Below are 14,582 nucleotides of genomic sequence, written 5' to 3'. Positions count from 1 at the left end.
ACGGGAGAGACGCAATTTTTTTTTACGGTCAGTGAACCTGGCTCTCATTCCTGTCCTTTCCTGGATGTCACAAGCAACTCCCCTCCACCGTTCTCTTAACTTGAAGGGAAGCTTGGACATGACTGTCCTCATATTAGCAGGGCTATCCATCTCCTCAATATACTCCATGCTGTCAACTGTGCCGCAACCGGTGAGGAACACAGCAAACTCAGTAAGTGCGTCTCCATCTTCTGATCTAATGTCTGGCCATTTCAGTGCTCTTTCAATGTAGGCAGAATCAATGGTATATTCATTTCCAAAATGTTTGTTCAAAAGCTTCATTGCTTCTACATAGCCTCTATCAGGATGCATGTGTGAACAGTTGCAAACAAGACCTTTAGGTCTACCACGGGTGAACTGCTCAAGGAAATGCAACCCGATATCCCGATTGCTGTCTGTCCTTCTTGAATATCGGCAGCTCTGTTCTTTCCTGGGCTGAGATGATTGCTAGCCATAGCGTTCAGTTAATGAGATCTGCTACCTCTTTCTGAGTTATTTTGAGGATTACTCCTTTGGTGGAACTCTTCACGTTCTGACTGTACAGCTCTGAAGCTGCCCTCACTACCCTGGCCTGAAGCTCTTAGGCAGGCAGCCATTTTATTTCTGGGTTCAGCAGATGCATCATGAGCTGGCTCCGTTACAGTTAGCACCTCGAGATTTGCAGTTGCGGCGGCAATAGCTGTTTGCAACTCCAATTCTTCTTTTCTCACCTAAAGCAAAAGTGACTCTGCACGTGCTACCAGAGCTGCCCGTTCAGCTTCTACCTTAAGCCTAACAGATAATGTGGTTGAAGACACAACAGAAACGGATTGACTGCCTTGTGCCTTTTTACTATGTTTTGATGATACCATTGAGGCACTGTCTGCAGGCTCAACTTCAGCATCAATCCTTTTTGCCTCATCTGCTTGGTGTTCCACTTTTTTCAACCAACTCTCCACTTTTTCCACAAAGCTCCTTAAGTAGATGGCTTTTGGCTCATACCACTGTGTCTGATCTTGAAAAACATCTTCATTCATATGGTCTTTACCTGCAACGTTTACTGCACAAAACTCCATATACATGCTCGGGAAATCAGCAGCTATTTTAACACTTCTTCAGAATTTCCATCATCATCCATAAGAGCTTCTATTTCTTTAATCTTTCTAGTAAGATAACCTAACTTGGCACACCTTGCTCCTTTTAGCTGCTTAACCTTCTCCTCTTGTGCTTTAACAGTTGGATTTGTGACTCTTTTTGTTTTTGTGGAAGCTTCTGTTTCCTTTTGGTCCATAATGATTGTGTTGCCACAAACTCCTCAGTGAAATTACTCCATTTAATGACGCAAGCCGCTTCTGTATATAGCCTTCCAGTCACTTCAGTAGCTGGTGTTTTAACACAGTAGTTTCATTCCTTTTGCAGGCACATGTACTGTACTCAGTTAGCATTTAAAACACACACAAGAGATGCTTACGTTCCATATGTCCGGCCGTTTTCATGTCCAAAAGTCCATGCAAAGTCCAACTACACCTTGCCCACTCTGGTCACAGATGTCCAATCCTCCGTATACTCCTGCAGCGCGGCGCCAATTAACTCGTCGCTCGTGTGTCGCTGTTATCTTGATAGTCCTTTCTCACATGGAGCAGTTTTCTGACTAAATGTAGTGACAAATTTTAAAACTTCTTTTGCCACTATCGCAGGACATAATGTTTCTGCCTCGTGCTTTCCAAAGAGGGCAAAACTGTATAATCCAGTGAGGCAAGAAGGCAGATGTAATAAGAAAAAAATATCCGAAATTTTATTTGACAAAAAAGACGACTGTTAAAAAATAAAAGTCTCAAGGCAGAGTCCTAAATCCTATGTGTTCTATCAAACGTACTTACACACAGGTAACTTCAAAATTTCCTATTGCTATACACGACGCGATGGTCAGAAAACTGTTGCTCCATGTCCTGCTTTGCTGACCCTTTTGTCAGTAGTGCCAATAGGTGCTCTCACCTAATTTTTGATACACTTAGCTGCATGTTATGGCACTTGAATAGCTCTGAGTTAACAGGACAAACTAATGGAGGACAGTTACACATATTAATTCTCTAAATATACACTAATGACATCTGTCTGAGACAAACCAAGTGAAACACATAAAGGAAAATTAATATAACTTACGAATATGAAATAATCCAAAAGATTGACCACGTTTTCTTAATGGCTCTAACACCTACACACAATGCAATCTCAGTCCCTGTTCTCATCTGTAACACCACGATGGTGGAACGAGCTACCACACGGCATCAGAGTAGGGGCGTCCCTCTCTAACTTCAAGAAGCTCTTGAAAACTCATCTCTTCCGAGAACACTTTATCTTCTAACACCTCTAACTCCTAACGTCTAACATACAGTTCCTGTGCTCTTCTTCTTCTATCTATCAATTCTCTTGTATTAATTGCACTTTTTTGTTAACTCTTACTTTTTTTCCTAGGTATTTACCCCAATGCTTAGCTCTTACTAGTATTTATTGCTGCCCTTTGATGCTTTGTTGATGCCTGTATGTTGTTCCTCAAATGTAAGTCGCTTTGGATAAAAGCGTCTGCCAAATGAGTAAATGTATTGTAATGTAATGTAAAAGGCTATTAGGCTGGTAAGATCCTTGGTAACACTGAAGTTTAGCATACACTATGATGGGTTTGCTCAATATTAAAAGGAATGTTCTGATACTCACATGCCATGTGCACATTGAAAAGAGTTTTGACCACTAATCATTCCTTTAGTCCACACTGGCTGCCAAGTGATTCCTTTCCGGTATGATTCCTCTGTAAGAAATAAGGGACAAAATCCACAATCTGTCCAAAGTCCTTGTTCTGTGTAAAAATACATCCTGAAGTTCAGCTGACAATATTTTGAGGCTTTAGCACTCTGAGTCAGACAAGTCAGCCAGGAGCTTCGAAATCCAAATTGTAGTATGAAACTGCTTCTTTGTGTTTACCAGGCAGTGTTTTGTTGCTGAGCTGCAGTGGAGGTAATGCAAAAGAAACACCCTTTTGGATGATACCCATTTGATTTATGATCTGTTAAAGCTTCATATTGGCTTCAACTGAACTTTGAGATGCATTTTTACACAGATGGAGAACTGTGGATTTTGTCCTTCCCATCTCTTAAAAAGTAGATGCACTCCAAGATCTCTTCATGGGCAGTATGGACAGGAGGAACGGAATTGTGTATGATTGATGTGAGTGTTGTAATAAGATAGACCTGAAAAATTCTGAACGTATCGATAAAGATTTCAGTATATTATGTACAATAAAAGTATGCAATACTAACATTGCAAGTATTGTAGCCAGATAATCTTTTCAACATCAGTGCAGATTCTCAATAATAATGATAATAATAAAAATTAAAGTGACTGTACTAAAGCAACTAATACAGCGCAATGATGTACTATGATTTAAATAAATCACATTCATGGTACATGCTGCCAACAGCAGGTAACTCCAGAAGCCATGTGTCTTTTCTTCAGGCAAGATCCTGGTGGATGTGAGTAACAACCGGAGGGTGAACCAGTATCCAGAGTCTAACGCTGAGTATCTGTCTTCACTGCTGCCTGACTCCATCGTGGTGAAAAGCTTCAACGTCATCTCAGCCTGGGCCATGCAGCAGAGCTGCCCCAAAGATGCCAGCACACAGGTACAATAAAACATGTTATATTCTTTGAAAAAGAACAACAAACTTAACTCAAGGTCCACTTACAGGAGATTTCAGTGGTTCATGGTTTTCAACAAGAAATTTATTTATTTGTTCAGTTGTCACCAAGATGGCTCAGTTGTCATCATGTCAGTAGTAACGGATGGACCTTCAGTTACATGATAACAGGTGGTTTTACACAAACAAAGTTTGAGGCAAGACATGTCCTAGAAAGGAGACAACAGGAAGGACCCTGGACAAGAGACACAATGAACGCAGACAACATCAGCTGTCTCTGAACACCAGACCAAAACCACTCACTGGTCATCAACCAGGAGTCAGTGGATGGTTGGAGAAAGATTAAGGACATTCACGGCTGACTGGGACAGCAGTTACCATTTCCACACCTGTTTTCATGTGATTTAAGTTCGACACACAGGTCATGTGATCTTACCTGAGCCTGCTCCACGAAAACTGAACAAACTCTATCCCCTGAGGAGGCCCAGGGCTTCTTGTTGAAAGCTCCAAAACAGGCTAAAAGACAAAGTTATGATTCTTTTGTCAAACTTAATATTTCAAAAGGTCAAGAATTAACATTCATACTCATATATTGCTATTAATGTACTTTAGAAACCATTACTTATACTATACTTATACTTTAGAGTCCATTTTAAGCCTTACTACAAGGCCGCATGCTTTGTGTTTTTTCTTAACCCCTTGAAGTCTGAATTTATTTACAATAAAAAAATATAAAATTATTTCTGTTTTCATTTGCTTTCAGGTTAATGTTAAATTAAGTGGAAATTGTCAGTCAAATTTGTAAGTAGAACATAGAAAAGATATAAATTCAGGTATGATGTAGGTATGATGCAAATTAACGACAACAGGCATAAACGAGAAACCAGTGCTTGCAAAAGGTTCCCAGGTTTATGGAATATGCACAAACAGGCATTTGGGGGAATACAAAGGCTATCTCAGCTGCAGTCCGAAAGGAAGAGGTGTGATGTGAATTTGCGACAATCGTTGTTAAGGGGTTAAATGGGCTATATGTAGTTATTTAATGAAATCACATTTTTTACTGTATATTTGTAAATGGGTTGGAACCTCACGTAAAAATTAACCACACACCTGCGTTCCCACTCCCTTGGAACAGCCACTATTCTGCGTTATATGTGAAGGAATCAGGTCAGATTTTCTGCATGTTCGCTCCCGAGCCTCTTGCCTACTGATTCTGAGTTAGGAGTTTGAGCACGCGCACAAGCACACACTTGGGAAGGTAGTGGTCGCAATCTCTGTAGGGAAAGTTGGAGAAACTGCAAGATTTTGAAAGTGTCCAACCCAAAAAATCCCATCCCCTCCCTTCAGGCCTTCCCTCCAAAGCCACTCCCCCACAACACATTTTGATGTGCAATGAGTCCACAGGCAGAGTGCAAGCAGGTAGAGCATAGAGAAAGAGCATATTGATTCCTACACAGGACACTCACAAGAATATAACTCTTGGCTGTATAATAAATCCTGAAATGACTAAAATAATACTAAACTAAAATTAAAAGGTACTGTTTACATCGAAGTGATGACTTTCATGGAGAACTCTTGATATCAGGAATATTGTAGATTGAAGATATTGAAGATTCAGTGTTCAGGAAATGTATCTGTTAGTGTAATGAACAGGTTAGGCCAACTGAAAAGTTCCATCTTTCCTTTAGATCAGGTGCTCAGTTTGCGGGTCTAGACTCCCCTTGGGGTCATAATAAAAATTTGATGGTGTGGTGAGATGATTTCAAAGTTAGAAGAAAAACATTTCCACTGCACAGAATTATGTTTTTCCTGACTTACAGAAATGCTGGCGACATCTACAGGACTCTTAAATCTATTCAAATGAAATTAAAAGAGATAACGAGATTAGGAACTGGTGCTTTGCAAGCCTTTTTCACATGACCCACAAATTTACCAATAAGATGATACTATTCTAATAAATAATTAATATTAAATTAAATTAATTGTTTTATTAAATAATTTTAATAAAACAATTACAAGCTGTTATTCCATCTCTGAATACTGTCTGATCTCCCTACCCTGTCTGTGTCTCTCAGCCACGAGCCTTATTTGTTCCTACTGAAGACGTAAAACTTAAAACAGCTTACAAATATGTTGTTTCATTTTTTAAAAAGACAGTAATTTCCTAAAACAGCTGGTCCCTGTAGTTAAGTGCTAATGGCACTTCAACAGGAGGCTATAGTGCATAATTTGGGAGCTGTTTTTAGCAGCAGATTAATCCACATTTGGAGCTCCAGTGAGAGTGTGTGTTTATGGCAGTGAAGGAACATGTCACGCAGTACAGCGGTGTGGCTCAGTAATGTGTCTTTAACAATGAAGCTCTACTGCACAGAGGAATATGTCATATACTGTATGTCATGTGTTATGTGTCCCCTCTCTCTTCCATCCTTCCTGGTTGTCTGAACTCCTCTCTGTAATCCTGGCTCTGTGTAGGTGTTCATCTGCAGTGACTCGGTGGAGGCCAGACAGCAGATTATGGAACTAGCCCGCCAGCTCAACTTCCAGCCTGTGGATATGGGCACCCTGTCTTCTTCGCGAGACATTGAGAACATGCCCATTCAGTTATTTCCTGGTTGGAAGGGCCCCGTCCTCGCTGCCGTAGCCCTCTCTATTTTCTTTTTTGCCTACTCTTTTGTACGTGATATCATCCACCCGTATGTGAAATACAAGCAGAGTGACTTCTACAAGATCCCCATTGAGATGGTGAACCGAACACTACCTACTGTTGCCATCACTCTCTTGGCACTGGTGTACCTGGCGGGCCAGCTGGCAGCTGCCCACCAGCTGTACTATGGCACCAAGTACAGGCATTTCCCACATTGGCTGGAGGGCTGGCTGCAGAGCCGGAAACAGCTAGGCCTCCTCAGCTTCTTCCTGGCCGCTGTCCATGTTCTCTACAGCCTCTGTCTGCCCATGAGGAGGTCTGAGAGGTACCTGCTGCTCAACACAGCCTACCAGCAGGTCAGTGTTCATAAATCTGACCTTCCATCCACACAAAGCTGCTGATTTCCACCAAAATTAAAGGAATAGTTCAACATTTTCAGAGATATGAGAATTTGCTCCAACAATACAAGTGATAAGATAAGATAAATATCAATATCTTGTCTGTGCTTAAAGCTAGACTGATAGATTCTGATAGGCTAACCATGTCCTCTAACCTTGTCCACTCTGTACTAAACACCCACACATGAGATTGATATCCACCTTCTCAGCTTACTCAGAAAGTGTTGCTGAGAATGGATTAATTTATAAATATACCAGTCTCACATTTTATTGAAGGCAGTTAATGTAACTTTCAAATCTGATCCTGATTTTCACTAACTGTGTTTGTAGCAGCAATGTGAAGAGGCTGTCATACAGATTTTAACCTTTCAAATGAAAATGATGACATGGTTAATATCTTTCCACTACTGAATTATAAAGTAGTTTTCCTGTAAAAACTGAACACATTACACATTGGGTGACAGAGGCTTAATAGGGGCTAAGCAGCTCACCTGTCTTTTGCAGGTTAATCTGGCCATGTATGAAACTGTGAAAAAAGTGAAAGGTGATGATTTTGGTGAATTCCATTTTGAGCATTCTCTGTGTTGGCAGATCCATGCTAATGTGGATAATGCGTGGAACGAAGAGGAGGTGTGGCGGGTGGAGATGTACGTTTCCTTTGGGATCATGAGTCTCGGGCTCCTGTCACTGCTGGCCATCACCTCCATTCCCTCGGTCCATAGCACGCTCAATTGGAGGGAGTTCAGCTTCATACAGGTACAAACATTAAAACTCTCAGGGAAGTTCTGGGGTTAGAAGGTGCATGCTTTCTCTATGATTTCTAAGCAAATTTATGGATGTTTATCAGCGATGGAAAAGGCTATAACAATAAACGGAAAGTTTAGGTTACACTGAAACTAAAAATATGTGTAAGGTAAATGGACTGTGCTTGCTTAGCGCCTTTCTAGTTGTCGGACCACTCAAAGTGCTTTACATTACATGTCACTTTCACCCCATTCACACATTGATGGCAGAAGCTCCCATGCAAAGTGCCAACTGCTGTTCAGTTGAAAGAAACTAATCACACACTTAGGGAAGGGCGAGCGTATTAAACACTGGATTTAAACACTCGTCTATATGGTACCAAACATGCAACTTGACCGCAGCGACAAAGAGCTTCGAATCCGAATAGGGTGACTGCTCTCAGCCTTCGCTACACACTCACACACCGATGACCGGGATCAAACCGCCAATCATCCACCTCCAAGCCACAGCTGTATCATATCTATGTGTTCAGATTTGAGTTATGACACAGTAACCTGATATGTAACTGATGACCGTGTTGGTGAGTGAGTCAAGTCAGTGGCCAAACTACAATAACTAACTTCCAGGTGTTTTAGAACAGCAGCATGTACCCGTCCCTTTCACCTCTCACTGTTTCTTTGCCTCACATGTCTTCCTCCGCCTCTTAGTTTGAGAACCCATAATTTAGCATTCAACGTTAATTGAGCAGGAGAAACAGCTTAAATAGACTATCAAGCTATAAAGAACACTGAATGTGTGTTACACAGAGTGAAGTTTGCCACATGTAACTGGAGTTGTGTCTGAACTGGCTCGCTGTCTTTGCTGTCCGATCACAGGAGTTGTTACTGTATGTACAATCATGAGTGTCCTTGTCTTTGCTCCAGTCCACTCTGGGCTACATCGCCCTGCTCATCGCTACCTTCCACGGCCTGCTGTTTGGCTGGAAGCGAGCCTTTGAGGAGGAGGCCTACCGTTTCTACCTGCCCCCCAGCTTTGTGGTTGCCCTGGCCCTGCCGGTATGTGTCATAATGGGGAAGGTGCTGATGCTGCTCCCCTGTGTGGCCCACAAGCTCCACCGGATCCGCCGGGGCCAGGACAGCAGTCAGTATCGGTGCCAGCGCCTGGAGCCAGTGGGCTCGGCTGCCCACGTTTCACCTGAGAGGGTCACCATCATGTGATCAATGGAGCTGCTCCTTTATTGGGATTTTCACATATACTGCCATAGTTGTATGACTATTATGTTACAGTTTGCCTATTGTAAAACTGAATATGCTTCCCTTGACAGTATATATTCCAAGTACATTGCCTCACCAATATTTTGTTCCTGTTGTTCTAGAGACATTACACTGAGATAAGTGTTGGTCATTACTTTAAAGTGAACTCTACCAATTCTACATGTGACAATGTCATTTTACAATTTCAACTTGGCATGTGATAACAGTTGCATTTTGTCTTCTGTGACTCTGAAACCCTCACTTTGTCAAGTCTATGAAAATAACTCTGATGATGTTGGACTTGCATTGCATTGTGAGATATATAGTATAGTATAGGAAACAGTGTTTTTGACCCATACCCAGGGACTGATAGTCAGGACATCTCAACAGTATAGTATTTCTGGAGAATATTACTAGTTACTATTATCTCCTTCAGTGCTTGAAATTCTTATTTTTGGTGATAATACTACTCTTCAAACTCTGAAGAAATGTTTTGAGGTTTTGTTGATTCCGCAGTATCACTGTGTTATGTAGTCAGTCATGTCTGTATAATTGTACCACTGAATATCGTGTCCATTTGTCATGCTGAAATCAATGAGACCCATGGCTTTTATTAAGAATTTAACTGAAGCTACTTTAACAGTGTTATCTGTGATAGACATTTAATGAATGCAGAATGCAGGCAGCATAGCTGACAGCACATCCACACAACCCACAGCAGTTAATAAAGCTATAAAAACTGGATTACAGAAATCAGAAATACTTTCTTCCCCGGGGGAAATACTTTGTCACAGTTGCACACTTATCAAGGCATCAGGAATAGAAATATAATAATAGAAAGTAGGTAGATCTCATATAAATATGAGAGTATAAATATAAAGAAAAAATATAAAGTAGTGTGGGTATTTACAGTATTTACATTATTAATGAATCATTATGGTATTAAAGAATTATTATGGTGAACAGTAATACTGAATCAATAGCTGAAGAATAGCAGCAGAGAATTGTACATTAATTATTAAACAGATTATATTGCACAAAACAGGTAATAATGTCCAGTATAATAACTAACTAAGGGCCCATGTGTCAGCCACTTAGAGCGAGGAGTTATAGAGTTTGATGGCCACAGGCAGGAATGACTTCCTGTGGCTCTCTTTGGCTCATTTTGGGGGGATGAGTCTTGCACTGAAAGTGCTCCTGTGTTTAATAAAACGTATTATCAGTTTGTGAGCCTATATGATGTATGTGTACCATTTCTGTGAAGGAATATAGGATCAGTATGACACAGGTGTCCCCAGGTCATGGCAGGGTCAATTGCTGAGCTAAAGTAAGCCAAAGTTGACAGCCAGGGACTCTCCAAATCAGCAGGTCAGACTCTGTCTCTCCTCTCTGCCTGCTTGTCGACTGACTGATGAGCTGTCTTGATAATGATGCACTGTTGTACAATTGTCTGGTAAGGTCCAGATGATCTGTTTTGTTTCTTTACAGACAGACTGAGTGTTGCATGTGGCTTAAACGACCCATTTCTTGATTTGAACCAATAACCAATAGACTCCACACACATGTATAGAGGCCGAGGGTTTAACAATAACCTGATTTTGACACCTAGTGAATCTCTGTAGGTCTAGGAAGGATAAATATCCCCAGACAGGAAGTATTCTTCAGATTTGCTGTTAGCATTCCATGTGTTCACACGTTGTATGCTGGCACTGTATCTCCTCGGCCGGGCCCAATAAACCATGCTATGTAAGTCTTCATCAGTGTCTGAAACTTCTTCATCACACCTGAACCTGGCTCACTGCATTGTAAACACCTGGCGATAAAACACATGTACATGCTCATTTCAGTATAATATGACCTTGCAGTAATGTTCTATGGTTGTCCTGTTTAGCAGTGGCATTGTTAAGTGGGGGTACACCTGAAGTAGAAGGGTATGAGGTAAGGTTATCTTTATGACATTATAAATGTTCCATATTTGTATAGCGCCTTTCTAGTCTTTTGACCACTCAAAGCGCTTTTACACTCCATCACATTCACACGCATTCATACACTGAGCTCAAACAGAAACTAACATTGACACACATGGAACAGCCACCAGGGGCAATTCGGGGTTCAGTATCTTGCCCAAGGATACTTCGACATGCAGCCGGGAGGAGCCGGCGATTGAACCTCCAACCTTCCGATTAACGGGCAACCCGCTTTACCTCCTGAGCTGCCCCACAGCCGCCCCATTGTCAGTAATCCACTGTAGCCACAGGAATTGTGGTACAAATATTAGGCAAAATACTTACATGTAGAAGCAAAAGCTGTGCTACTACTCCTTTTGTGAAATGTGTTTTTTTCTGTTCAGTCCCAGTGCGTGGGAGGCAAGCTGGGAGTTGGGACTATTCTTCTTTATGAATTTAGTGGCGGTTGGCAAACAGCCAATTGGTGCATTGTATAACAACTGTTATGGAGTGTGGAACAGAATGACTAGTCCTTACATTATTAACTCATATCCTCTCAATCACAATGCACGTTTTGAAATACCCACATGGAGGTAATAGAGAGGAGGGGGTTGTTTGAACAGAATTCAGGGACTGATTTGATTGAGGAATGTGGTCGGAAAGATTATTAGCCAAATATGGTGACAGAATTGTAAAAAGGGCATCGTAAAGTGGAAGTGATGAAGATTAGAATGGAGAAGATTAGAAAATAGTTGAGTTTCCCTACCAGTCAGTCAGAACTGAAGAAGTCCTTTGGATGAGGGACGAAACGTCTTCCAGTATCTTCAACTACGACCAGTTGCCCTTGACTTTAACCTTCGTTGAATAACTATGACCTGGATGACTGAGAATCTTCATAGACATTAGAATGGAGGAAATTTCAGGAAATCATTTAGAGGAATAAAGGCAAAATGTGAGAAAAAATGTTCCTTAATGAACCTCCTCCAAATCCTCCAAACACACACAGTGACTTGAGACTCCACTTGAGACTCGTCCTCGAAAGACGTAACACGTAGTATCAGCTGCGCGCGGCCACACGTGAGAGAGGACAACAGTGGCAGCTGCAATGCCATTCATCATAAACTTTGGCTTTAGAACTTCATACAACAAGACCCAAACAAAGAAGCGCTGAACACAAAATAGGTTAGTAACCTGAGGTTAGTAAACATGTTTAGCTCAGCATTGGCCATCTAACGTTAACTTGCTTCTTGCTTTAGCTACAACCTATGGGAGGTTAACTCAGACTGTCGTTCGTTATGAAAAGATGAATGAGCATTTATTTACTTGCCAAACTTGTGGTGGTCGATTAACGTAATAATTTACTTCCCATTGGCTGCTATTAATAATCACGTTAATTATTAAAGAAAAGACTGAAATAAGTCCTGGCTGTCAAAGGAAGTGTTGCAAACCTGGACCTGGACCAGTATTCTCTGCAGATCTTCTCAAAATCTGTTAGGTTGGATGGGGAGCATCAGTGGACAGTAATTTTCAAGTCTCTCCAGAGATGATTGATTGGGTTCAAGGCTGAGCCACTCAAGGACATTCAAAGAGTCGCTCCTGTGTTACTTTTTATCCAAAGCGACTTACAATTGCTATACATGTCAGAGGTCGCACACCTCTGGAGCAACTAGGCAACCTCTGGAGCAACTAGCATCTTATCTATGCGCCACCCCTCTGTTGTCTTAGCTGTGTTGTTAGAACCAGTAAAGGTCTAGGAGTAAAGGTAGCAACATTTTACCAATGTAGTCAGGCAAGTTCAGCCATTTATTGTTAAGTGACACAAATAAGAAACAGTCACAAGCTTTTCTCAGGTACCAGATAATCAACATCAAGCACAGAACAAAGGAAAAGGCTGCGGGTGGCACCAAATCAACAATCAAACAAACAGAAGAACCCACCTGTCCAGCCAGACAGGTCCCTAGCAACTCACTACAGCAGCGACACCTGAAAGAAACAGAATCAAAACCCTAACTGGCTGTACTAATTTTACCTGTCAAAAATGAAACACACATTGTAGCAGCCACCCATAAAAACTCGTGTTTGTATAGACAGTCATTAATACTGAGACCCAGGTGTGGAAATAAGAGATGTGTGAAAAGAAACAAACTAATGTAAACCTATTGCACAGCTCCCAAATTAACTAATGCCTCAAACGAGTTAACATCAATTTCCATACTAAACAACCTAACTTTATAGCCAACTATCAGACACGTTAACAATGACAAAGAGGCACAGACTGCTCAGGTTATATCACAGCTGCCTCTGGCATTTCCACAAGTCAACTTTTATCAGCTCGCTAGATGAGCCAGAAAGGCTGATGATTGGTGGCTGAACCCCATGATGGCACGCCAAACGGAAGACCCAAATCAACAGGAAAGAAAACTGCCCCACATATAGGCCTACAGAACTGTCACCCACACACCGTAACATGTGTGCTAATTGTCATTGTTCTGTTAGAAGTAAGTAAAACTTTATTTATAAAGCACCTTTTTTAAACACATGTTGCAAAGTGCTGTACATAATACCAAGCATAATTATAAAACCACAAGGTTCATACAAGAGAAAAACATTTAAAAGGTCATACACATACCCTCACATACAAAGGGCCACAGAAAGCATTCAGCAACCAGACACCGCCTGTAAGCCGGTGTTACAACTAACCCCGTCAATATATATAGAATATAGAATATATATATTCTGGTATAATCCATCTATTCATTGGGTCCATTCATTTGAATTTAAATCCATGATAGACTGTGATTTAGATGAAAAGACATTTGAATTTCCTCATATGATATATATTTACATGGATGGAAAGAGATAATCTCCACAAATATCTGTCCATCTATTTACTGACTCATGATGGATGGTTGGTTGAGGGTTACATGGATGTGTGGAAATCTTTCATGTATATATCCATAAACAGTTCACCTATAGTATAAAGATATAATTTATTTAAATCAGATAGAATTGTATTGAATGAACAGACTTTTTGAGCAAGTGTTACAACTAACCCCTTATTATTTCACTCCCTTGACATTCAGCACAATTGTGCAAGTACGGTAGGTCCTACAAACAAACTTCAAGGTGTTCATCCGTAGCAGACGTGTGTGTTGCTTGAATAAAAATATGATTAATCAAACTCAAATATATTTTTATTATTTAGTCCAAACCAAAATGTGTTAGGTTGTTCCCCGCTCTCCCCTACTCACCAACTTCAACTATTATTTCTATTCAGTGCTTGAAGTGAGCCGGATTGCACCAGTACACATTACTGGCACCTCGACATTTCACTCTTTGGCGTACTGGGACTTCTCCCAAGCTGCTGGTACTCTCCTCTGCCCTCTCCAGATCAGGTTCTCTGGGTGCTAAACAAAATGAATTTCAGCTATTTTAGCATAAGGCAACAAACAAAATGTGAAGGGGTCTGAATACTTTGAGCACAATGTACAATATGATTATGCCACTTGTGGCTTCACAAACAATATGTACAAAAATAAATTAAATGTCTGGTTTATTTTTTAACATTACTGGTCAGAGCCGACCTGTCTTCTCCACACAGCGCTTAAATGCACTTTCACATTTGTGTAGTTAGACCATTCCATACCTGTGTACAAAACACAACACAAATGTACAGCACATTACTCTCATATGCAGGTAACCTATTACCTGCTGTCAAAACATGCATCTACTTTCATTTTTTATGCAGCAGTGGCCTCTTCTGTCAATGAAAGCTGGAAGCAGTAAACACATAATGTCAACACAAACTGCATGAAAGATGAACGATGTTTCTGAAGCCTAGTGACATGTCAAGATGATGTGAGGAAAAACCAAGAAGGCAAAATACA

The 14,582-nt window shown here is 40.9% G+C and overlaps 1 protein-coding gene across 3 annotated transcripts in view; it reads left to right on the top strand.

Annotated features, from left to right (window-relative positions):
- steap2 (STEAP family member 2, metalloreductase) overlaps nt 1–9,616 on the top strand; it is a 29,612-nt gene extending 19,996 nt beyond the window's left edge. For 2 of the 3 annotated variants that reach the window (XM_038723579.1, XM_038723589.1), the window contains exons 3-6: nt 3,529–3,695; nt 6,183–6,710; nt 7,344–7,508; nt 8,420–8,713. In XM_038723579.1, the coding sequence (XP_038579507.1) occupies nt 3,529–3,695; nt 6,183–6,710; nt 7,344–7,508; nt 8,420–8,713 (1,154 nt within the window). Of the gene's footprint in view, nt 1–3,528; nt 3,696–6,182; nt 6,711–7,343; nt 7,509–8,419 lie in introns of all 3 variants that reach the window. The other variant, XM_038723598.1, reaches the window with a different exon arrangement.
- The last annotated feature ends 4,966 nt before the right edge of the window (nt 9,617–14,582 follow it).

Source organism: Micropterus salmoides, unplaced genomic scaffold, assembly GCF_014851395.1.
Source record: "Micropterus salmoides isolate LMB-PRFRI ecotype aquatic unplaced genomic scaffold, ASM1485139v1 Ms_hic_scaffold_1, whole genome shotgun sequence".
In the NCBI taxonomy this organism is placed as follows: Eukaryota; Metazoa; Chordata; class Actinopteri; order Centrarchiformes; family Centrarchidae; genus Micropterus; species Micropterus salmoides.
The sequence above is the reverse complement of the archived record's forward strand: the minus strand, read 5'-3'. Positions and strand labels throughout refer to the sequence as shown.